At 44.4% G+C, this 26,633-nt stretch overlaps 1 protein-coding gene across 10 annotated transcripts in view; it reads left to right on the plus strand.

The window, feature by feature from the left end:
- Positions 1 to 26,633, plus strand: part of ARMC9 (armadillo repeat containing 9) — a 181,017-nt gene that overhangs the window by 116,113 nt on the left and 38,271 nt on the right. For 9 of the 10 annotated variants that reach the window (XM_025278457.3, XM_025278454.3, XM_044937951.2 and 6 more), the window contains exon 20: positions 22,346 to 22,450. The exons of the other annotated variant lie outside the window; for it this stretch is intronic. In XM_025278457.3, the coding sequence (XP_025134242.2) occupies positions 22,346 to 22,450 (105 nt within the window). The remainder of the gene's footprint in view (positions 1 to 22,345; positions 22,451 to 26,633) is intronic. 10 annotated transcript variants of the gene reach the window in all.

The following is a 26,633-nucleotide window of genomic DNA, read 5'->3' on the forward strand; positions in this document are numbered from 1 at the left end:
GTGCAATTGTGCGGTAGTTTGAGCATTCTTTGGGATTGCCTTTCTTTGAGATTGGAATGAAGACTGACCTTTTCTAGTCCTGTGGCCACTGCTGAGTTTTCCAAATTTGCTGGCATAATGAGTGCAGCACTTTCACAGCATCATCTTTCAGGGTTTGGAATAGCTCAACTGGAATTCCATCACCTCCACTAGGTTTGTTTGTAGTGATGCTTTCTAAGGCCCACTTGACTTCACATTCCAGGATGTCTGGCTGTAGGTCAGTGATCACACCATAGTGATTATCTAGGTCGTGAAGATCTTTTTTGTACAGTTCTTCTGTGTATTCTTGCCATCTCTTCTTAATATCTTCTGCTTCTGTTAGGTCCATACCATTTCTGTCCTTTATCGAGCCCATCTTTGCATGAAATGTTCCTTTGGTATCTCTGATTTTCTTGAAGAGATCCCTAGTCTTTCCCATTCTGTTGTTTTCCTCTATTTCCTTGCATTGATCGCTGAAGAAGGCTTTCGGGCTCCAATTTCTCCACATCCTCTGCTGTGCTAAGTAGCTTCAGTCATATCGGACTCTTTGCAATCCCGTAGACTGTAGCCCACCACGCTCCTCTGTCCAGGGGATTTTCCAGGCAAAAATACTGAAGTGGGTTGCCGTGTCCTGCTTAGGGGATTTCCCAACCCAGGGCTTGAACCTGAGTCGCTTACATCTCCTGCTTTGGCACTGGCAGGCAGCTTCTTTCACCACTACTGCTACCTGAGAAGCCCTCCCACATCCACACCAGTGTTTTTTATTTGTCTGTTGTTTGAATTAATTATAGCCATCCTAGTGGATATGAAGTGATATTACATCATGGTTTTTAAATTATTGTTTATTTACTTATTTTTGGCTGTGCTGGGTCTTCACTGTTGTGCTCGGGCTTTCTCTAGTTGCAGCGAGCAGGGGCTACTCTCTAATTGCAATGAGTGGGCTTCTTATGGCAATGGATTCTCCTGCAGCGCACAGGCTCTCGGGCATGCGGGCTTCAGTAGTTGCCGCACACAGGCTTAGTTGCTCCTCAGCATGTAGTATCTTAGTTCCTGGACCAGGGACCAAACCTGTGTCCCCTGCATTGGCAGGCAGATTCTTAACTACTGGACTGCCAGGGAAGTCCCACACTGCGTTTTTAGTCTGTGTTTCCCCAGTTTCTAATGATGCTGAGCATCTTTTATGTTCTTGCTTAGCTGCATTACTTTCCTAGGGCTGGTCTAACGAAGTTCTACAGACTGGTTGGCTTCAAACAACAGAAAGGTATTTTCTCACAGCCCTGGAACCTAGGAGTCCAAAATTAAGGTGTCAGCAGGGCCACACTCTCTCTGGGGGAGCCTGTTCCACGCCTTCTTAGCTCCAGGTGTTGCTGGAGGTCCTTAGCATTCCTTGACTTGCAGGTGTATTTCTCACCTGTGTGTCTTCACATCATTTTGTAAGGGCGCCAGTCACATTGAATTAGGGGCCCACCCTACTGCAATATGACTTCATCATAGCTAATTACATCTACAACAAACCTATTTCCAATTAAGGTCACATTTTGAGGTACTGGGGGTTAGGAATTCAACATATCATTTGTTGTTCAGTCATTAAGACATGTCTTACTCTTTGAGACTCCATGGACTGCAGCACGCCAGCCTTCCCTGTCCTTCTCTATCTTCTGGAGTTTGCTCAAACTCATGTCCATTGAGTCAGTGATGCCATCCAACTATTTCATCCTCTGTTGTCCCCTTTTCCTTCTGCCTTCAATCTTTCTCAGCATCAGGGTCTTTTCCAATGAGTCAGCTCTTCGAATCAAGTGGCCAAAGTATTAGAGCTTCAGCATCAGTCCTTCCAGTGAATATTCAGGACTGATTTCCTTTAGGATTCACTGGTTTGATCTCCTTTCAATCCAAGGGACTCTCAATAGTCTTCTCCAACACTGCAGTTCAAAGGCATTAATTCTTTGGCACTCAGCCTTTTTTATTGTCCAGCTCTCACATCCATACATGACTACTAGAAAAACCATAGCTTTGACTATACCGGCCTTTGAAGGCAAGGTAATGTCTCTGCTTTTTAATATGCTGTCTAGGTTTGTCATTGCTTTTCTTCCAAAGAGCAAACATCTTTTAATTTTAGGACTGCACCATCCACAGTGATTTTGAAGTCCAAGAAAATCTGTCACTGTTTCCATTGTTTCCCCATGTATATGAGTTGTAAATATATTCTCCCAAAGTGTGACTTGTCTTTTCATTTTCTTAATGGCATCTTTTGAAGTACCCAAGTTTTTTATTTTGATGAAGTCTGATTTACCTACCTTTTTTTTTCTTTCATGGTTTGTGCTTTTGTTGTTGTATCTAAGAACTCTTTGCCCAACCCAATGTTTATCAACTTTGGGCACTACTGACATTTGGGGCCAGATAATTCTTTGTTGTAGAGACTATCCTGTGTGTTGTAGGATATTTAACAGCATCTCAGGCCATTAGGTGCCAGAACTGGTCACCCCACTTCAAAGTCGTGACAACCAAAAATGTTTACAGACGTTGCTAAATGTCCCCAGGAGGCAAAATCACCTCCAGTTGAAAACTATTGGCCTAAACTAATATTGCAAAGATTTTCTCCCATGTTTCCCTAAGAGTTTCATAGCTTTAGCTCTTACATTTAGATGTAGGACCATTTGTAGTTAATTTCTATATATGATTTCAGGCAAAGATCTAAATTTATCTTTTTACATATGAATATCCAGTTATCCCAATACAGTTTGTTGAAAAGACTGTGCTTTGACCCATTGAATTACTTTGTCAGATTGAAACTCTTTAAAAAAAAATGGCCATAAATGTAAGCATTTATTTCTGGATTCTAATTTTTGTTCCCTTGACCTACATGTCTGTCTTTGTGCTAGTACCACATGATCTTAATTCTTGTATTTAACTTCATAATAGGTTTTTAAATATGAGTTCTCCAACATTGTTCTTTTTCAAAATTGTTTTCTTTAATATTTATTCATATTTAATGTAATTATTGGCATGGTTGGGTTTAATTCTGCTAGTTGCTGTTTTCTATTTATGCGATCTTTGTTCCTCTTTTTCCTCCCTTCCTTTGTTTTAAACAAATACATGTCTTACCCTATTTTGTATTGCACAAATATTGTTTAGTATACCGTTTTAATTACTCTATTAGCTTTTTAGCTGTATTTTCCTTTTTCTTTCTGAGTTGGTTCTAGGGATTTCAGTATACAGCTTAGCACAATCTTCTTTGAGTTAATACTGATTTGTTTCTGGTAAAATAGAACTTTGCACCAATACAGCTCTATTTCTGTTCCTCTTTCGTGCTCTTGTTGCCGCATATACTACCTCTGTATTTATTATCAACCCAGTATTGTGAGTCTTCGTTTTCAATCGTCATGAATCTTCTAAAGAAATCTGGGGGAAAGCGTCCATCTCTGCCTGTCCACGTGTTTAGCATTTTCAGCGTCCTTTGTTCCTTCCTGTGAAGTTACCATCTGACGCCGTTTCTCTTTTGCCTGAAGCACTCCCTGTAGCATTTCTGTAACTCAAGTCTGTTATATTCTCTTAGTTTTTAAAATCTGGAATTGTCTTTATCTCACCTTCATTTTTGAAGGACAGTTACACTGGGTATGGTTTTTCTCGCTTTGAATATGTCGTTGTCTCTGGCTTCCTTTGTCTTTGATGAGAAGCCAGCTATTAATGGTACCTTTTATCATTCTTTCCCTGAAAGTGCTTGTTTTGCCCTTGCTGGTACTTAAGATTCTTTTCTTCAATTTTGGCTTTCAGCAGTTTGATGATGATGTGTTTGGATGTAGTATTCTTCGTATTTATCCTTTTTAGGATTCATTGTGTCTATAAAAAGTGGAAGTTAAAGTCTCTCAGTGGTGTTCAATTCTTTGCCACCCCCATGGACTATACCCCGCCACCAGGCTCCTCTGTCCTTGGAATTCTCCAAGTAAGAATACTGGAGTGGGTAGCCATTCCCTTCTCCAGGGGATCTTCCTGACCCAGGGATCGAACCTGGGTCTCCTGCACTGCAGGCAGATTCTTTACTGTCTGAGCCACCAGGGAAGTCCTCTTGGATCTATAAGTTACAGTTTTTCACCAAATTTGGGAAGAGTTCAACCATTATCTATTCAAGTATTTTTCTGCCCCTTTCTTTCTCTCCTCTCTTCCTAGAAATCCAATTACACATGTATGAGAATACTTGATATTATGTGACAGACCTCTGAGGCTTTCTTTATTTTCTTCAGTGTTTTTTCTCTCTGTTCTTTAAGCCAGATACTTTGTGTTGCTCCATTTTCCAACTGACTGATTCTTCTGTCAGTTCATATCTATTGTTGTACCCATCCACTGAATTTTTCATTTCAGTTATTATACTTCTCAGCTCTAGAACCCCCATCTGGTTCCTTTTTACAGGGTCCACTTCCCTGTTTTTCACTTATTTTTAGTATATTTTTCTTCAGCTCTTGAGCTCATTTTCCTTTAATTCTGTAGACGTTTTCATAATAGCTATTTTGAAATCTTTGTCTGCTAAATCCAACATCTGGGCCCACTCAAAGTTAGTTCTTGGCTACTCAATATTTCCTGAGCGCGAGTCACATTTTTTCTGTTTCTTGGGCCACGTCTGATAATGCCTTTGGTTGAAAACCAGGCATTGCAGATAATACGTTGCAAAGATTCTGGCTTATGTGTTGCTTTCTTGAGAGTTGTTGAGTAATCATTTACCTTGGCTGATCTCTGTGTAACCTCTCCCCCTGTGGCATGCAGCTTGTGGTGTCTCTGCGTATTACGTGCCCTGCCATATGGGTCTCCCTGCATAGTTTCACTGTCAGTGAGAGATTTGGGTAAAGATAATGTTTATCCACCTCAAGTGACCATCTTCTGTGACTTGAGTTACCTGTAGGTTGAAGAATTCATTTAAAAGCCTAGAAAGTTTCCAAGTTCCCCCAAGCTTTTAACTTTCTCTGAGCTCCCTGGGTTTTCTGCACACATCTGTAGTTAACAGTCCGTCGGGGATGCTTGGAGGTTTTATCATCGCAGGCCTTCTGTGGCTCCCTTGCTTCTGGGAATCCCCCTTCAGCTTCTAGCTGGTTTCTTACTTGCCCTCCACCAAGTCCACACCCTCAGTTAATAAAGCTGTGGATTTTCACTGCCTGAAATAGACGGGAACTCTCCCAGCAGAGCGCCGCGCTTGCCCCACGTGCAGTAGCACTTCCCCAGTGAGCAGTTGTGATCTGCCACTGGTCATTTTCCAGTGTCCTGAAATGATCGTTTTTAATAAATTTGTCACATTTTGTGCTTGATGTGTGTAGAGGGGAATTGCCTGACCTACTCATTTTCCTTTACCAGAAGCTGTCCGGGCGTGGCAGTAAGCAAAATAGATACCCTATCAGGAGAAAGCAGACCTTAGACAAATAAGGAAATAGAAATGTAATATTTCCTTACTTTTTCAAGCGGTGGTAGGTGCCTCAAAGAACAATAAAAGTAAGAAGGACTTGAGGGAGAAGCCCCAAGGTAGACCCTGGGGACAGCCAATGTCAAGGTCGAAACTTCCTGGGGACCCACAAGAAATGGGGAGGGAATAGGATACAGAGTCAGAGGATGGGGTCAGATCACCTGGAGCCTTGAGAAGGACATTAGCTCTTTTTAAAAATTTTTTATTTTTAACTGTAGGATAATTGCTTTATGTTGTGTTGGTTTCTGCCTACAACAACGTGAATCAGCCTTAAGTATGTATATATGTATTCCCCTCCCCCTTAAGCCTCCTTCCCACTCTCTCCATCCCACCCTTCTATCTCATCACAGAGCATCGAGCTGAGCCCCCTGTGCTATACAGCAGCTTCCCATCATTAGCTATCTGTTTTACACATGGTAATGGATTTAAGGACATTAGCTCTTTTTCTGAGAGAAGAGGGAAGTTGTTGGAAAATATTAAGTGAAAAGTGACATTAGCACTCATCTTGTGTTAAAGGGTCACTCAGAGTGCCCATTGACTGCATCACAATGAGAACTGCAGTTGCCAACTGAATACAATAAGTCATTAACAGGGCTTGGCATCTGTGTCCTTGAACTGAGCTTTGAGGCACTGGGACCAGGTAGCCTGTGGACCTTGTGAATTTCTTGGCTAAAGTGGCATCTGGGCTTACATCATTCATCTTAGAATCAGGGACCCTCATTGAGGTCCAGATTCTGCCGTATGCAAGATTCAGTTTCTCTAAATGAGCCAACTGTCTAGTGTCTAACATGTGTGATGTATGGTCAATAAGTGGCTCTAAATCAAGTGTATTAAGTATTAGTCACTCAGTCATGTCTCACTCTTTGTGCTGTAGCCCGCCAGGCTTCTCTGTCCATGGAATTCTCCAGGCAAGAATACTGGAGTGGGTTGCCATTCTTTTCTCCAGGGATCTTCCTGATCCAGATATCAAACCTGGGTCTCCGGCATTGCAGGGAGATTCTTTACCATCTGAGCCACCAGCAAAGCCCAAAAATCAAATGTGGACATTCACAACAACTGAGATTCTTAATTGCTCACTTGTCCAGGTACCTGTACTCTTTCAGTGGCTCCGGAATCTGGTTTTTCCTTCTCCTTCATACTTTGCCATCATCCTCCAGACACTATGGCTCATGGTTCTAAAAGTCACTTTCATCTTCCCCTTCATTTCCTTTTTCTGCTCCACATCCTGACTTAAGCCTCAGTCTCCTCCCTTCCCAGCCTTTCCTGCATGTGGCCACCAGACCATCTTCCCAGAACAGGGCCTGGATCACGCAGGGCCATGATCACTTTGTTCTTAAATTTTGGAGCATTTTCAACTTAACAGAAAGTCCAGAAACTAACCTGACCGCTGTGGCTCCATCTCTTCCCTGCTCTCCTCTCCCATCTTCCCCAGAGTTAACCACCTTTCGGAACCTGGTGCGTAACATTCCATGGGCATTCTGTGCTTCTATAATATCTTTATGTCTCCCTTAACCATGTACACTATTGTTTTGTGGTTTTCAGTTTTACATAAATGGCATAATGCTCTATGAATCATTTACCAACTTGCTTTTTTTTCATTCAACATTACATGTTAGAGATTTGTTCATACCAAGATGTGCCGCCCTAGTTCATCCTCTTAACCCCTGCACAAGGGTCTTGTCTTTATCACCAATAGATACTGCCACGTTGCTCTCCAAGGTGGCTGAACCCATTTTTGCTTTCACTCGATTCCTTCTTAAAAACATTCCCATGCCCCGTATCACCTAAGAAAATTAAGTTGCTAACGGTGGTATTCAAAGGTCCACTCCATTGAGACCCTAGTTGAGGTTTATATTTTCTTTCTCATTACTAGCTTTGTTTCTTCATCTATAAAGATAAAGATAATTACTACTGAATTGTTGAGATCAGTGAATTAGTCTGTGGTACACAATGAACACACAAAAATGGATAGTTTCCATTTCTTCCTTTGTGTCTATATAATATCCACTTGTTCCTTCTGGAGCTATGCGGAGTAAGTATAATCCAGAAAAGCTGGGGGTAGGGGGTGGGTAAGGGCACATGTTAAAGCCAAGGCTGGGACACTCTCTTGATCTGCTGATATCTCACTGTTACAGCCCCTGGGGTCTTGAATCACATTCTTGTCTCCTTTCATGGGTGCATTTGATCGTATGTGCTGCCCGTGTCCTCATTTCAAGTCCAAGGTAAGAGGAGCCAAGCACAGAAGCCTCTCTGTAGCCCCAACAGACCCTGGAAATGACAAATACTTAATGGGAAAACAGCAAGTGTTTGAATCTCAATACAGAGAAAGTGGTTCCATAATCAGCCTGCCAGGGTTTGAGCCCAGCCCCTCCTCTCACCAGCCATGTGGCCAAGGGCACATGGTTCAGCACCTCAGGCCTTGGTGTTCTCACCTGTAAAGTACAGCTATAAATATCCATTTCATCAGGTGGTTGGGAGGATCGAATGAAATGATCCATGTGAACTACTGGCACAGACTCAGAGCTTGTTAGTCAGTTTTGACATTTCAGTATTGTCTGCTAGAGTGGAAGTCGCTGGTGCGGTGCCTGGCCAGAGCTGGAGCCTGTCGGTGGGTGGCCAGGATGGAGCTGGGGGTGGAGAATGGGGAAGAAGGGGTTGGATACCCTCAATGGGTGAAAGGAGGGGAGGGACGCTGTTCCCAGAGCAAACTTCTTGTAACAGCCAGCCTGTGAAAAATTTTCTTAACTCTTCCTAAATTTCCCTGTTTTTCCTAAAATACCAAATTCAGGTTCCTAATCAATCCCGCCACAAACACATCCTCCCTACCAAGGGAGCTTGAGAAATAATGACAAATCCTTACTTTTCAAATCTCCTTCATCTAGTTCTTTGAGGACTTTGAAGTTCATCTAAACATTATCTCAGAACTTGACATGGTTTATAGAATAAGAGTTTTTCCCTGTGACTTTGCTTGCTGTTGTACCTTCATTGTGTCAGATACGTTTCCATATCTGGGGTGGTGGTTTCTGCTTATTAGCTAGCCCCTCCCTAGTCATTCAGGATTGAGGAGGGACACACCCAGACTCCAGATGTTTTGATTCCCCAAGTGCCAGGTCCACCCCCACATCTCTTGAGCACACTCGGCAACTCCTGTTTAGAAAGAACTCAGGACTTCCCTCATGGTGCAGTGGATACGAAACCGCCTGCCAGTGCAGGGGACACAGGTTCCATCTCTGGTCTGGGAAGATTCTACGTGCCTCACAGGAGCAACTAAGCCTGTGCACCACAGCTACTGAGCCTGGGTACCGCAACCACTGAAGCCCAAGTGGCTGGAGCCTGTGCTCCACTGCAAGAGAAGCAACCACAACGAGAAGTCCATGCACCCCAACTCCCGCTCTCTGCAGCTAGAGAAAGAGTACCCTCACTCTCTGCAACTAGAGAAGGCGCTTGCAAAGCAACGAAGCCCCAGCACAGCCAAAAATTTAAAAATAATTAATTTTTTAAAATTAAAGAAGGAACTCAGTTACCTGAGTCCTCTTGTCTGCCTTCAGCACGGTGTCTAGACACTGCTGTGATGGTGGCTGCCTTTCTCTGTCCCACCAGATCTTTCTACTGTCTTTCACTTCCAGAGTTGTTGATCCTCCCAGTCTCCTCTGATTCTCTGTGTTACATATTTTTGTAAGCTCGGCCTCTCTCAGGGCTTCTGTGGCTCAACGGTAAAGTATCCACCTGCGATGCAGGAGACACAGAAGACACGGGTTTGATCCCTGGGTTGGAATGAGTCTCCTGGAGAAGGAAATGGCAACCCACTCCAGTATTCTTGCCTCGAGAATCCCATGGACAGTGGAGCCTGGTGGGCTGCAGTCCGTGGGATTGCAAAGAGTCGGACTCGACTGCAGGACTAACACTTTCATTTTCTTTTTCACTTTCTCTCAGAGCAACACGACTGTCATTTCCACATGTCTTGTCATTTTCACGTAGACTTCAGGGATGTTTAAGCAAGCACATTAGGCAGCTAAAGCCTTGGACTAGAAGAATCAAGGAAGCGAAGGGTGTTACAGATTTTCTGGTTCCTGTAATGTGGTTAGTTAATGAATTGGGCTGGTTGTCAAACCAGCTGTCATTGCCCCCCAGGAATGTCATTTTGTGGATGGGAAGTTGCTGTTTAGAACAGCTCAGCCTCAAAACGAGTCCTCCAGGGCTCAGAACCTCCTTGCATCCGCAGTCCTGGCACACACGTAAAATAAAGCTGCAAAATTGGAAAAAAATCCATTCTGCTAGGGGAAATAGGTTGATTATACTGCCTACCTGGTCACCTTGGTCCACCCTTTCTCTCCCATGTGGAGTGTTTTTTCCTTATTTTTACAAAGAGCAAGATTTCCAATTCAGGGTTCTGAGAAGGTGTCTCAAGTTTAAACTGCTGCTAGAAGTCCTATAATTATTTCAAGTGGAAAACACACTCGATACTTTCGCTTGTCATATGTAAAACCACTTGAATACATTCTGCGCTCTGCATTGTATCTGCAAGAATCTGAGTTTTCAAATGCATTTAGTGGTCAACCTTAGTTTTGCTTTCAGGCCAACTGCTTAGAATCTGGTTTGTCTGGAGTATTATGTATCTAAAGCCTTCAGTTAAGAATCTTGTAGTGTCATAAGATCACCGAGCCACTATGGGGAAGCTTCGTATTAGAGCATCTAAATTCATCTCAGCTCAAGTGCCTTTTTTATTGAGGCATTCTTAATTTCTTGACGTGATCAGTTATCCTTGGGCTCTCCCTTTAGTAATCTGATGCATTCTGCCCAAGTACATAAAGACCAGTAATGTTAGTAAAATTCCTCCTGACAATGGTATTTAAAACCCACCCTAATGAGGCATTTATTCTCCAAGCGCTCCTTATCCATCACCTGCTTACTTCACAGAGTAGATTGCAAAATATGTGTCGTTTGGAATTCACAAGCAGCCGGGGGAAGCCAGCAGTGTGGCTGGTACTGTTTCTACACAAGTGAAACCCACTTAAATCGGGGGAAAATGGTGGAAAGTAGTCTCTCCTGTTCCAGAGAGAAGGCTGACGCTGTAAGGTCATCCCTGAGTGTCTCCTAGGCGTGCTCATTTCAGAAAATTCTGACATGTCCTCAGTGGTTCCACCCACTCGGCCCCAACGGCACAGGTGGACCCAGTGCCCTGCTTTCAGCAGGCATCAGTTTTATGGGCTCTCTCTTTACGTTTCCCACCACATCTCATGATTTCCTCTGCCTTCCCAAACCTCCCTCTGCATCTGGTTTCCCAAGTGTTGCTGGAAACAGACTAGTATTGAATTAAGCTCTTGCCTCAATAGTATTGAAGTTAAAGGGCTTCCCTGGTGGCTCAGTGGTAAAAAACCTGCCTGCCAATGCAGGAGATGCAGGTTCTATCCCTGGATCGGGAAGATCCCCTGGAGAAGGAAATGGCAACCCACTCCAGTATTCTTGCCTGGGAAATTCTATGCACTGAGGAGCCTGGGAGGCTGCAGTCCATGGGGTCGCAGAGAATAGACTCAGCAACTCAACAGCAACAACTCTGTCTAATAGCACCTTCCAGCTCATCAAGTACAGCCCCTTTCCTTCTGTCTTTACGTTTCAGGAGTCTTGACGATGCCTCCGTTTCCTTTTTGCTGATATCAGTGTGTTTCTTAGAAAAACCATGATAGTAACTTCTTTATGTCTATAGAGTATATGGAAAGCTTAAGAAATGTCCTTAATCAGTAAGTCCTGATTTTAAAGGGGCAGGACTTTAAATGATCTCATTTGCTGGAGGGAGAAGCTCAGGCACTGATAAGAATCAGGTCTAATCAGGGCCTCACTGCTAACTCTCTTAACCAGGAGCTATTCATTTAATAATGACTTTCACATCCATTTTCTTACATTTCTGTGTCTTACACTAACATGATATTCTTGAAAGCACCCAGTGTATTTGCCTGTATGTTGGCAATAGAAAAACTGTGACAGAAGAAGCAAAGTCTCCAGGTGGAAGCAGGCTGGCTGAGGTACCCTGGTTCTTTCTCGGGCCCCACACTTGCATATGACACTGTGACTTAAGTCCACTTCTATTACAGAGTTGTATATATTAGGGAGCCAATATAGAAACTGTCCTGTGTTTTCCAAAGTTTATCAGTTATCAATGAATTTAACTATGAAGTACTTTTAATTTTTTTAAAAAAGCATCCATTTGCTTTTTTTAAAAAAAATTGAATATATCAGTGAATCTCTTACTAATTTGTTTTTTAATTAATTTATTTTTTAAGAAAAATAATCGCTTTACAGAATTCTACTGTTTTCTGTCAAACATCAACAAGAAGCTAGTAAGTCAGGCTTTAACTTATGATCGAGAATATGTTTGTTAATTTGTGTATTTGCAAGTGAATGTCTTACATACGTACTTGTTGTCCAGAGTAGAGAAATACTTTTGCTAGTGTTGATTAAGCTTAGCCATTGACCTTTTATTTTTCATTGAAATGGAATGTGGACATTTGTTTTGTTTCTTAAGGTCTCCTATTTCATCCTGGCAGGGAAGTGGTGTATCACCAATACCTCTGTGAAACTGTGATTCACATGCCTATTGCCAGCTGGTGGCTCCACGGCTTCATTCCCTAGAAAAGAAATGAAATCCTACTCCACCGCCCAGCACCCTTAGCCACTCACTCTGACCACAGAGCCCAGTGCTGTCGTCCACAAAGAGCAATCATTTTCCTAAAATAGTCATATAATGTACACAATATTTGATCACCAAGATGCTGGTGTTTTAAGTAAAGCTAAACTCGAAGCCCAGGCAGCAGTAAAACCTTACCTGGCTGTCCCAGACCTGACCTCGGGTAGGGCCTCACATAGCATTGCCTTTAAGGAACCCCGAGTGAAATTTCAGGATGGCGGGTACACCACACTTGGCAGAGCTGCCAACTCGGGTGAACAGCAAAAAAAGGCAGTAGCCCTTGTGTGGAGAACGATCAGGACAAGGGGCTAAATGGTCATGAACCTGGTGTTCCAGTTCAGTCAAGAATGGGTTCTCCATCCACGATGAGACAGGATGGATGGAAAGAGAGAGGACGAGACGGGGCAGGGGTGGGGTGGGGGGATTGGGAGAGGAATGGGGGGGGTAAGGGGGTGCGGATCCAGCCCTTGGCCCCTCCTCTCCCCTCTCTCTGCCCCATTGTGCTCAATCTCCACCAGGCACTGAGGTCCAGCCTGCACCTCCCTGAAAACAGGCTTCTCTGCAGGGCCCCAGGTCTTGAGTCAGAAAGTTCTGGGTGGAAGAGGACTGCCCTGAGCTTAGAGTCCAGACCTCCCCCTCCAGGCCAGGCTCTCCCTGTGGGCTTGTCACGCCTCTCCAGCTCAGGTTCCACATCACACAAAGCAGATGTTGTGAAAGGAACCCCCACGGAGTCCTTGTGAGAGCTGAGGTGGAGTGCTGTGGAAGTGCACGGTGGCTTCCTCCATGCTCGCATGTAAGCTGGAGGGGGTAGTGTTTCCTCAGCAGCCCCCGCAGTGAGTAAGACAGCGCGGAGGGTGAGGACACGCTCACTGGAACCCTCCTGAGTCTGCTGGTTCTGGTCTGCTCTGGTGGCCACATAGGATAAGTCGAATCCCCTTTTCCTAAGACAGCCTCCCCTGCCCCACCCTGGGGTGACAGGGTCTAGTGGTGGCAGGTGGCGCTGACTGACCGTGTGGTGAAGAGACCTGTGGAGACAGCGGTGCGCCCTGGAACAGCCTCTCTGCCCCAACCCCGCAAAGGCAGTCCTCATGGGAACCGGGGGCTTTGTCATCTTTTCGAAACTGACTCAGATAAATCACATTCACCAATATGGTTAGGAATCAGCTTGGAAATAAGGACGGGTACTTAGGTTTGCAGAGCAGAGCTTCCTCTTCCTGTTGGCAAGTTTTAGAGGAAGCAAATTCCACATGGTTGAGTGGGTGAAGATTCAGGAGAAGGCCTGACTTGAGGATGTCAGGGACCCTTGTCACCCAGACATGCCGGCCTGGGGCAGCCCTCTGCCCTGAGAGTGCTGGGTCTTGGGCCTGCTGCCCCTCCAGGGCCTCTTCCTTCCTCTGGCCTCACTTCACAGCAGGCCAGCTCCCCTCACACGGACACATTCTTTCCTTGGATTCTACCTCAGTCAGGTGACAAGATGGTCAGTTTCGTATTATTTATTTGTTTATAGCTTATTTTAATTCATGTATTTATTCTACTGCCCCAGGTCTTACTTGCAGCACGTGGGCTCTAGTTCCCTGAGCAGGAATCGAACCTGTGCCCCCTGCATTGGGAGCATGGAGTCTTAACGACTGGACCACAGGTTAAGTCCCTGGCCTGTCTTGTATGGATCTTCATAATTTAACCTACAAAGGACAGTGTAGTCTCCGAAGTGCTGGCAGGGAATGGAGGAGAGTACCACAGCTTCCCCAGTGCCAGCTGGCATTTGATTAGACGCAGGCTGGGGACAGTTCATATATACTCAGTTCAGTTCAGTTCAGTCACTCAGTCGTGTCCAGCTCTTTGTGACCCCATGGACTGCAGCACGCCAGGCCTGCCTGTCCATCACCAACTCCCAGAGTTTACTCAAACTCGTGTCCATGGAGTCGGTGATGCCATCCAACCATCTCATCCTCTGTCTTCCCCTTCTCCTCCTGCCTCAATCTTTCCCAGCATCAGGGTCTTTTCAAATGAGTCAGTTCTTCGCATCAGGTGGCCAAAGAATTGAAGTTTCAGCTTCAACATCAGTCCTTCCAAGGACTGATTTCCTTTAGGATGAACTGGTTTGATCTCCTTGCAGTCCAAGGGACTCTCAAGAGTCTTCTCCAACACCATCATATATATACTATTATTATTTATTATTATTATCATATATACTATTACTTGGTTTTTAACTCCTCTTTTTGTATATTTGAAAACTTTTTTTTTTTCAGATCATTGTAGATTCACATAATAATAGAGAAAAATCTTGTATACCTTTTACCTAGTTCCATCCACTGCTAACATCATACAAAACTACAGTATAACAACCACCAGGGTATTAACACGGATGCGTTCAAGAGCCAGAAGATTTCTATAACCACCAGATCCCTTTTACAGTCACATCCCATTTACTCCTTAAACCCTGGCAACCACTAATCTGTTCTCCATTTCCAGAGTTTTGTCATTTAGAGAATGTTACGTAAATGGAGTCACATAGTATGTAACCACTAAGGACTGGCTTTTTTCATACAACGTATTTCACTGGAGGTTCATCCAGGTGCGTGTGTGGTCACTAGCTCATAGTGTGGCTGGACCACAGTTTAACATTCTCCTGTGGCAGAACGTCTTTTGTTCCCAGGTTTGGTTTTTACAGATAAAGCTGCTGTGAACATTCATATGCAGATTTTTGTGTGACAATAAGTTTCCATTTCTCTAGGATAAATGCCTAAGAGCATACTTGTGGGTTGTATGTAGTTGCATGTTTAGCTTTTTAAGAAACTGCCAAACTGTGTTGCAGAGTGGCTAAAACAGTTTTGTGTTCCCGCTAGAAATAGATCTACTTTCTCTGCATCCTTACCAGCATTTGATGTTGTTACTCTTTTTTAACTTAGCCATTCTGATAGGTATGGAGTGACTTATTGGGATTTTAATTTAGGTTTTCCTGATCACTTCATGGGCAACAGATGGGGAAACAGTGGAAACAATGACAGACTTTATTTTTTGGGGCTCCAAAATCACTGCAGATGGTGACTGCAGCCATGAAATTAAAAGACGCTTACTCCTTGGAAGAAAAGTTATGACCAACCTAGATAGCATATTGAAAAGCAGAGACATTATTTTGCCAACAAAGGTCCATCTAGTCAAGGCTATGGTTTTTCCAGTGGTCATGTATGGATGTGAGAGTTGGACTGTGAAGAAAGCTGAGCACCGAAGAATTGATGCTTTTGAACTGTGGTGTTGGAGAAGACTCTTGAGAGTCCCTTGGACTGCAAGGAGATCCAACCAATCCATTCTAAAGGAGATCAGCCCTGGGTGTTCTTTGGAAGGAATGATGCTAAAGCTGAAACTCTAGTACTTTGGCCACCTTATGCAAAGAGTTGACTCGTTGGAAAAGACTCTGATGCTGGGAGGGATTGGGGGCAGGAGGAGAAGGAGACAACAGCGGATGAGATGGCTGGATGGCATCACCGGCTTGATGGACGTGAGTCTGAGTGAACTCCGGGAGATGGTGATGGACAGGGAGGGCTGGCGTGCTGCAATTCATGGGGTCACAAAGAGTCGGACACGACTGAGCGACAGAACTGAACTGAATTGAATGGTGAATGATGTTGAGCATTTTCTTGTGCTTATTTGTCATCCACATGTCCTCTTTAGTGAAATGTCTCTTTATATATTTGCCCATTTTCTAATAGGATTGTTTGGGGAACTTACTGTTGAATTTTGAGAGTTCTTTATATATTTTATATATTTAGATACTAGTCCTTTTTCAGATATGTGGTTTCCAAATATTTTCTTCCTGTCTATAGCTTTTCTTTTTGTCCTCTCAACACGGTCTTTCAGAGAACAAAAGCTTTTAAAATTTCAATAAAACTCCCATTTATCAAATTTTCCTTTTGTACTTCAAGTATAAGAACTCTTTGCTTTGCCATAGATCCTAAAGATTTTCTTCTGGTTTTTTTTCCTGATGATTTGATAGTTTTACATGTAAGTCCATGGTCCATTTGGAGTTATTTTGTTATATTATAAGGTGTGAGAATTAGTGTAAGGTTCATTTTTTTCCCTGTGCATATCCAGTTGCTCCAGCACTCCTTATTGAAAAGACTGCCCTTCCTCTGTTGAGTTACTTTTGCATCTTTGTCAAAAATCAGTTGGACATATTTGTGTAGGTCTGTTTTGAAGTTCTCTGTTCTGTCCAGTTGATCTGTATGTCTCTCTCTCTGCCAATATCAAGATTATCAATCGTAATTCTAGTACATGCATCATGTCAACTGGAAAAAAAATGCACAGCCTAAATGTTAAGAGTTATGTTTTATTTGGGACCTTACTGAGGACTATAGCCTGGGAGACAGCCTCTCAGACAGCTCTGAAGAATTGTTCCAAAGAGGTAAGGGAGGAGTTTTACTAGACATCTCAAGTTAATGATTTTAGTGCTTTTCTGTGTCTGGGAAGACTCAAGTGTCTGGACTCGTTGAAATTACTCCTGTGATAGTCATCTTAACTGTGTAGAACCAGCTCCACTGGCTGACAGCTCTGTGAGCACTGATGGCTTCCCCAGCAACTCAGTAGTCAAGAATCCACCTGCAATGCAGGAGATGAGGCTGCAGCCATGGGTTCAATCCCTGGGTCAAGAAGATCCCCTGGAGAAGGAAATGACAACCCACTCCAGTATTCTTGCCTGGGAAATCCCATGGACAAAGGAGCCTGGTGGGCTACAGTCCATGGGCTCACAGGAGTTAAATTGAGCTTAGTAACTAGGTACACACACATCCTTCGTTTACTGAAATGGCAGGCAGTGTTCTTTGTCAACAATAATGTCCTGAAATCTAGGAGACTGATTCCTCTCCCTTATTCTTCTTTTTCAAAATTATCTTAGCTATTTGACTTCCTTTGTCCTTCCATATAAATCTTAGAATAGTCTTGGGTCCATCTACAGAAAAATCCTGCTGGGATTTTTATAGAAACTACATGAAACTTATATATCAACTTGGGGAGAATCGACATTTTAACTGTGTTGGGTTTCTTTTTTCAATATGTATTTATTTATTTGGCTGTGTTAGTTCTTAGCTGCAGCACATGGGATCTTTGTTGCATCATGCATACGAACTCTGTAGCTGTGGCGTGTAGGTCCCAGAGCGCTTGGGCTCTGTAGTTGCCAGGCATGGGCTTAGTTGCTCCTCCACATGTAGGATCTTAGTTCCCAAACCAGGGATCAAACCTGCATCCCCTGCATTGCAAGGCAGATTCTTAAATCACTGGACCACCAGGGAAGTTCTATGTTGGGTTTCTAATTAATGAATAAGATTTGTCTTTCCATTTATTTAAACCTTTTTGATTTCTTTCATTAGTGTTTTGTAGTTCTCAGCATACAAGTCCTATACGTATTTGGTTAGATTTATACCCAAGTATTTCTTCCCAGGTGGCTCAAGTGGTAAAGAATCTGCCTACCAATGCAGGAGGCACAGGGGTTGCAAATTCGATCCCTGGGTTGGGAAGATCCCATGGAGAAGGAAACGGCCACCCACTCAAGTATCCTTGCCTGGAAAATCCCATGGACAGAGAGGAGCCTGGCAGACTGCAGTCCACAGAGTCACAAAGAGTTGGGCATGACTGAGCATACATCCACACACTTCTTTTTATGAAGATACTATCATTGTCTAGTTTTGGTACCAGGGTAATGCTAGCTTCATAGAATGAATTAGGAAATATTTCTTCCTCTTCTATTTTCTGGAGAACATTGTGTAGAATTGATGTTCTGTTCAGTTCAGTCGCTCAGTCCTGTCTGACTCTTTGCGATGCCATGGACTGTAGCACGCCAGGCTTCCCTGTCTATCACCAACTCCCAGAGCTTGCTCAAACTCATGTCCATCCAGTCAGTGATGCAATCCAATCATCTCATCCTCTGTTGTCCCCTTCTCCTCCTGCCCTCAATCTTTCACAGCATCAGGGTCTTTTCCACGGAGTCAGTTATTTGCATTAGGTGGCCAAAATATTGGAGTTTCAGATTCAGCATCAGTCCTTCCAGTGAATATTCAGGACTGATTTTTTTTTAGGATTGACTGGTTTGATCTCCTTGCAGTCCAAGGGACTCTCAAGAGTCTTCTCCAACACCACAGTTCAAAAGCATCAATTCTTCAGTGCTCAACTTTCTTTATATTCCAACTCTCACATCCATACATGACTACTAGAAAAACCATAGCTTTGACTAGATGGACCTTTGTTGGCAAAGTAATGTCTCTGCTTTTTAATATACTGTCTAGGTTGGTCATAGCTTTTCTTCCAAGGAGCAAGCATCTTTTAATTTCATGGCTGCAGTCACCATCTGCAGTGATTTTGGACCCCAAGAAAATAAAATCTGTCATGCTCGCTTCGGCAGCACATATACTAAAATTGGAATGATGACATGCAATTTTGTGAAGTGTTCTGTATTTTTAGAAACTATAAAATTGCAAAGATGACATGCAAATTTGTGAAGTGTTCCATATTTTTAGAAACTATGAAACTCCTAGAGGAAAAAATAGGCAAAACATTCTCTGACATAAATCACAGCAGGATCCTCTGTGACCCACCTCCCAGAGTAATGGAAATAAAAGCAAAAATAAACAAATCGGACCTAATTAAACTTAAAAGCTTTTGCACAGTGAAGGAAACTGTAAGCAAGGTGAAAAGACAGCCTTCAGAATGGGAGAAAATAATAGCAAAGGAAACAACTGACAAAGAATTAATCTCTAAAATATACAAGCAGCTCCTGCAGCTCAATTCCAGAAAAATAAATGACCCAATCAAAAAATGGGCCAAAGAACTAAACAAACATTTCTCCAAAGAAGACATACAGATGGCTAACAAACACATGAAAAGATGCTCAACATCACTCATTATCAGAGAAATGCAAATCAAAACCACAATGAGGTACCATCTCACGCCAGTCAAAATGGCTGCTATCAAAAAGTCTACAAACAATAAATGCTGGAGAGGGGGTGGAGAAAAGGGAACCCTCTTACACTGTTAGTGGGAATGCAAACTAGTACAGCCACTCTTGAGAACAGTGTGGAGATTCCTTAAAAAACTGGAAATAGAACTGCCTTATGATCCAGCAATCCCACTGCTGGGCATACACACTGAGGAAACCAGAATTGAAAGAGACACGTGTACCCCAATGTTCATCGCAGCACTGTTTATAATAGCCAGGACATGGAAGCAACCTAGATGTCCATCAGCAGATGAATGGATAAGCAAGCTGTGGTACATATACACAATGGAATATTACTCAGCCATTAAAAAGAATACATTTGAATCAGTTCTAATGAGGTGGATGAAACTGAAATCTATTATACACAGTGAAGTAAATCAGAAAGAAAAACACCAATACAGTATACTAATGCATATATATGGAATTGAGAAAGATGGTAACAATGACCCTATATACAAGACAGCAAAAGAAACTCAGATGTAAAGAACAGTCTTTTGGACTCTGTGGGAGAAGGCAAGGGTGGGATGATTTGAGAGAATAGCATTGAAACATGTATATTATCATATGTGAAACAGATCACCAGCCCAGGTTCCATGCATGAGACAGGGTGCTCAGGGCTGGTGCACTGGGATGACCCTGAGGGATGGGATGGGAGGGGGGTTCAGAATGGGGAACACATGTACACCCATGGCTGATTCATGTCAATGCATGGTAAAAACCACTACAATATTGTAATTAGCTTCCAATTAAAATAATTAATTTTAAAAAATAAAAATAAAATCTGTCACTGTTTCCATTGTTTCCCCATCTATTTGCCATGAAGTGATGTTACTTTTTTTTTCAAAAGTTTGATAGAATTCTCCAGTGAAACCATGTGGGCCTGGAGATTTCTTTGGGGGAGATTCTAAAATTATGAATTCAATTTTCTTAATAGTTATAGGATTACTCAGGTTATGAGAGTGTAATAATTTGTGTTTTTTATCTAAATTGTCAAATTTATCTACAGTTGCTCATAGTAGTCCCTATTATCCTTTTTTAAAATTTATTTTTAATTGGAGGATAATTGCTTTACAATGTTGCCATACAACAAAGTGAATCAGCTATAAATATACATACCCCCCTTCTCTTGAACCTCCCTCCCACCCCTTTTGATGTCTGTAGGTCTGTAGTGATAGCTTCTATTTCATACCTGATATCAGTAACTTATGTCTCTTTTCCTTTGTCAGTCTCACTAGAGGTTTGACAATTATATTCATCTTTTCAGAGCCAGCTTTTAGTTTCACCAATTTTCTCTTGTTTTTCTGTTTTCCTTTTCATTGATTTCTGCTCTTCTCTCTATTGTTGCCTTTGTTTTGCTTGCCCCGGGTTTACTTTGTTCTTCCTTTTCTATGTTCTTGAGACCTGCTGGGTTTTTTTTAATTGTTGTTTTAATCTTTATATTTATTTATTTATTTGGCTGCGCTGAGTCTTAGTAGCAGCACGTGGGATCTTTGGTCTTTATTGCGGCTTTCAGGATCTTTTTAGCTGCAGCATGTGGGACACAGTTCAAACCCAGGTGCCCTGCAGTGGGAGCTCGGAGTGTTGGCCACTGGACCACCAGGGAAGCCCCAAGACTTTGTTTCTTTCATTTGTTTCCAAAGTGCTTGTGATTGCTCACTGAAGCATTTTTACGATGGGTCCTTTAAATGTTTTCAGATAATTCTAACATCTCTGTATCCTGATATTGGCATCTATCGTTTTTCTCTTGATTAAGTTTGAGAACACTCTGATGTCTGGTATGATGAGTGATTTTTTTATTTAAACCCCAGTATTTTGGATACTATGTGATGAAACTTTTGTCTTATGTAAATCTTCTGTTTTATCTGGCTTCTTCTGACGCTGCTCTGGCAGGGGAGCAGGGGCTCCTCTTCATTACTGTTAGAAGTGCGTAAAAGTCCAGATTCTGCCCCTGGTCCCTTTGGAGACCCAGTGGAGGGGGAGCGGGGAGGAGACTCCTCGTTAGTGCAGAATGGGGGTGGGAGTTCTCCATCCCTACGAGGCTTCTGCCATAGGAACGGCACGTTACTGCTCCCCACACAGCCCCCCAACACCGCAGGAGCATGGAGAAACAAGGCAGTGGTGGACATCTTGAGTCTCACCAGGGCTTCTCTGACCCCATCCCCAGCTGGGGGATGGGACATCTCATTACCGCCGAGTTGGGGTGGAAGTCCAGGCTCTCTACCGGGTCTCTCCTCTCCCTGGTGCTGGGATGTGGGGGTGGCTCATTACCGCCCAGCAAGGTCGGAACTCCCCCTCCCTACTTGTCCTTCTCTGATATCACCCCACACACACAGTGATATCACAGCCTGGCGAGGGCAGAAGTCTCGGCTCCTTTGCTGGTGTGCTTGGGGGTTGGCTGGGCAGGAGGGGTGACAGCATTTGCTCCGGTGTCTGCTTAGTGTCTAAAAGTCCCATCACACTGGGCACCCCCCTTTGCTGGTTCTTTGGCTAGAGAGGGCAAGCGTTTGTCTTCCCATTCTCATTTCTGGGTTGCTGCCTTCTTCAATGCCAAGTCTAGAATCTCTAAGGCAAAAAGTAAAGCCGGGGACTCACCACCTTTCATTCCTTGTGTTCCAGAACAGCCAGCCAGTCTGCCTCCTCCTCGCCACCTTTCAGAGTCTCCTAGGTTTATTTGGTACATAATGTCCAGTATTTTTGGTTTTGCTTAGAGGGAGCAACAGGGGAAAACATGTCCATTCCTTCTTCTCGGAAGCAGAACAACTCTTATCTTTTTATTGAATCTTTTCACTTAGAGACTGTAAACTTCATGAGAAGAACAAGCCTACAGTATACAGTTTTGTATCCCCTGTAAGGCCTGTGCATATGGAGGGGCTTAATAGTTATTTGTAGGCCAGCTGGTTCACACGGTCTTGACCTCACAGAGAAAAACATTCTGAGAACTGTAACTAGGAGAAACCATTCAATAGCATCTTGTTGAATCTGTTCCCACCTGTGGTTGTGGAAGTGGTCATTAGACACGAGACGTCTTAAAGAGGTGGGTTGGCATTTTCCTTTTCATCTTCACGGAGGTCATGAGCAGAGGGCGTTGTGCCCTTGAGACCCTTGAAATGCCAACCCAAGGCCTTCCCATTTCACGACAGGTGGCCGCTCAGAGAGCCACCCTCTGGGGACTTGCCAGAGGGGTCAGAGCTCTCACTTCATGTCTCCTTTGAAACAGGAGGACCATGACACTATGGAAGCCGATCTGGACAAGGACGAACTGATCCAGCCCCAGCTTGGAGAGCTCTCAGGGGAGAAGCTTCTAACCACGGAGTACTTGGGAGTAAGTACCATGTGAAGGGAGTGAGGACCCCATAATAGAAAGGAGAGATGGGCCATTGATGAACTTAGTGTTTACAGTAACACACGAGGATTTGGCTTGATCTGTTATGATACTATGTTTATGAGAAGTTTCATGGTGGCCAACTTCCTTCCAGGGCCCCTAAAGGGCACAGAGGCCCTAGTTACTATCCTAAACAGACCCGCTGGCAAACAGAAGGCGGTTAGAGTATAGCTAAAAGGCACACTCTAGAGCCTTCACAGTGTCTAAAGGTATGCTCATCTTTGGTATGTGCATGCGTCCTAAGTCACTTCAGTCATGTCCAGCTCTTTGTGACCCTATGGACTGTAGCCCACCTGTCCATGGGACTCTCCAGGCATTCTTGCTATGCTTTCCTTCAGAGGATCTTCCCAACCCAGGGATCAGATCTGTGTCTTCTGCGTTGGCAGGCAGGTTCTTACCACTAGCACCACCTGGGAAGCCCCATGCCCATCCTTAGAAGCAATCATTTACCCATCTAGATTCCTGGGTTTTTTGTGCCTTATATATGAGAAGGGAAGGCTGCTGCAGGTTTGTCAGTCATCAGCACACAGTTCAGTTCAGTTCAGTTCAGTTCAGTTGCTCAGTCATGTCCGACTCTTTGTGACCCCATGGACTGCAGCATGCCAGGCTTCCCTGTCCATCACCAACTCCTGGAGCTTGCTCAAAGTCATGTCCATCAAGTCGGTGATGCCATCCAACCATCTCATCCTCTATTGTCCCCTTCTCCTCCTGCCTTCATCAGGGGATTTCCCAAGGAGTCAGTTCTTCACATCAGGTGGCCAAAGTATTAGAGTTTCAGCTTCAGCATCAGTCCTTCCAATGAGTATTCAAGACTGATTTCCTTTAGGATTGACTGGTTTGATATCCTTGCAGTCCAAGGGACTCTTAAGAGTCTTCTCCAGTACCACAGTTCAAAAGCATCAATTCTTTGGCACTCAGCTTTCTTTATATAGTCCAGCTCTCATATCCATACATGACTACTGGAAAAACCATAACTTTGACTAGACGGACCAGAACACAGGGGATGGCCAAAACCATCAGACCAGATGAAGTCACCCACTGAGGCAGAGGCTGGACAGGGAGGGAGGCGGGGATGAATACAGAGGGCCCACCAGCATGTCGGAAGTAGGGGAAGACGAAAGGTGGCCCCTGAGATGGACAGAAAGGTGAACAGAGAGGCTTGAGGAGAACCAGGAGACAACAGTGTCGTGGAAAACAGGAGGGAGAGATCTTTCCGGACGGGTTGAGTAGTCACTCAAAACTTTGAGAGGCCTGTGGAGTCACACATTTGTGAGGGGCCATGATCTGAGCTCCCCAAAGACTCTGCTGCTGTGGGACCCACGGGGAAGGTGTGAGTCGGGGGAGCTACTGATTGGCAGGGAGAGGATGGCAGTGTCACGGAACCTCGATCTGAGAGTGCACAGGTGAGCAGTGGGTACTCAAAGCTAAGATCTGAAAGGAGGAGCAGATGCAAAGATTGAGGCCAGTTCAGACTGAAGCCCCATGACGGACAGGTGAGCACATGGGAGTGAAGGCTTTAAAAGGGACTCCTGAAATTCTGATGCTGGTGGTTGACTGGGTCAGTTACGTGGACCCTGAAGTCTCCTCAGATTGGGCAGGTCAGCGTTAGAGCTGGGAGCCAGGCTCTCAACAACTGAAGCAGAGACAGTGACTTGGGAAGGAAAAAGATGGCGGGTGCAGGTGCGTGAGCTTTCACAGGGGCAGGCGGAAGCAGAAAGCCTGTCCATTCCCCTTGCTGCCCCACCCAGGCCCTCATCACCTCTCCCTGGGCACTGGTCTCCCTGATCACCTCATTGTTCGTGGAATTTCCAGGGGCTCCCAGCTGGAGCCAGTGTATGCTGGCAGAACTTGAGTTTGGAGGACAGCCAAGGGCTGGGCATGAGGACATTGTTGGTAAGGGTTTTGGAGTTTACCCTGCATGAGCTGGAGGTTGTTGGAGGGCGCAGAGCAGGGGAGTGACTCAGTTTAATTCATGTTTTACTACATTAACTTCTGTTTTCACTCGGGCTGTTTTGTGAAGAATAGAATAGAACATAGAGGGGCAAGAGTGGATGAAAGAAGGGAGATGATGTAGGAGGCTGGGTGACCACTGGCCCCCAGTCATGGACAAGCGCCACTACCCCTCAGAACGACTCAGGGATCAAAGGACCCTAACTGACCGCAGACAGGTCAAGCGGGGAGGTGCTCGAGAAGGGCAGGGAGTGAGGCACCCGGGTTCCGAACTGTTGATGAAAGTCATTGAGCCCTGACACCTGGGAGGACACTGGCTTTGTCAGGAAGGACGGAGCTGTATTGGAGGGATGTGCATGTTGAAAAGCAAGGTGGTGAGAAGAGCAGAAGGCACACCAGTGGGGCTTCTCTGGAGGGGGGTGGCAGAGCTGTTGAGAACACAGCCCTCAGATGCCCGGTCTTCCCAGCATACAAGCAGGGATGTTCAGACAGAAACCCCACCATGGCCCCTTCCCTAATAACTTTTAGCACCTCTGCACAATGAAATGCCGTGCTGAGATGTTAACTTGAAGATGTTAACTTGTTAACTGAAGATTTTTAATAGCAACAACAAAAACAAGACCCCGAACATGCTGTGACTCCCAGCTGGATCATGCAGGTTGCTGCTGCTGCTAAGTCGCTTCAGTCGTGTCCGACTCTGTGCGACCCCATAGACGGCAGCCCACCAGCCTCCCCCGTCCCTGGGATTCTCCAGGCAAGAACACTGGAGTGGGTTGCCATTTCCTTCTCCAATGCATGAAAGTGAAAAGTGAAAGTGAAGTCACTGAGTCGTGTCCAACTCTCAGTGACCCCATGGACTGCAGCCTACCAGGCTCCTCTGTCCAAGGGATTTTCCAGGCAAGAGTACTGGAGTGGGGTGCCATCGCCTTCTCCGTCATGCAGGTTGGCAAGATGCAAAAGGGACAGAGTTTTGAAATCAGCCAGTGGCCCAACTTAACGGCATCCGGAAATAGTGTCACTTTACCACAGTCTGTAGTTCTAAATCTCCTTAATGCATAGGTACTATTCTTTTTACCAGAAGGAAATATTTAGAAAAATTGCACACATGCTTGTTTATCTTATCGGTGTCAGTCTCTTTTCAGTGGCAATGTGAGTGGTAAGAATGAAGTACAGAAAGAACTCAGTACAGAGACGGGAAGCCCCAGTGTATTTGTACTAGGTGGCTTCAAATAACAGAAATGTGTTCTCTCCCAGTTCTGGAGGCCAGAAATCCAAAATCATGTTGTCCCACAACCTTTCTGGCTCTTGCAGCTTCTGGCGGCTGCAGGCCCTCCTTGACTTGTGGCTGTGGACTTCCATACTCTGCCTCCATCTCCAATAACTTTCTCCTGTTCTCTTTATGCTCCCTCTCTTTAAAAAAAAAAAAAAATATATATATATATATATATATATATGCTTGTGCTGGGTCTTAGTTGTGGCACTTGGAATCTTTTTTTTAGTTGCGGCATGTGGGATCTAGTTCCCTAACCAGGGATCGAACCCAGGCTCCCTGCATTGGGAGCACAAAGTCATAGCCACTGGACCACCAGGGAAGTCCCTATGTTCTCTCTGTCTCTTATAATAACACTTGTCACTGGACTGAGGATAATCTAAGATACAGTCCATGGGGTCGCAGAGAGGCAGACGTGACTTAGCAACTGAACAACAGCAACAGCTTAACTACAATTTGCAGACTCTTTATCCAAACCAAGCCACATATGCACAGGTTCCTGGGGTTAATACCTGGACAGACCTGTGAGTGGCCACCATGCCACCCACTGGGCCCGATCACTAGAGGATCCCCTGTGGAAGCAGAAAACTTACTGTCGAGCAATAATTGCTGAGGTTATACGTACACTCCCTGTTTGCTGTCTTAGTTTCTTAGATCTCCTTAGCTGCCCTTAGTCACCCGGTCTTTTTATTTTTTTTATTTGGCTGTGCCGGGTTTTAGTTGCAGCATGTGGGATCTGGGATCCTTAATTGTGACATGTAAACTCTTAGTTGTGGCATGTGGGATCTAGTTCCCTGACCAGGGATCGAACCCCAGGCCCCATGCATTGGGAGCATGGAATCTTAGCCACTGGACCACCAGAGAAGTCCCAGACACACAGTCCTGATTTGAAATTGGCAGCTG

This window comes from Bubalus bubalis, chromosome 2, assembly GCF_019923935.1.
Source record: "Bubalus bubalis isolate 160015118507 breed Murrah chromosome 2, NDDB_SH_1, whole genome shotgun sequence".
Lineage (NCBI taxonomy): Eukaryota > Metazoa > Chordata > Mammalia > Artiodactyla > Bovidae > Bubalus > Bubalus bubalis.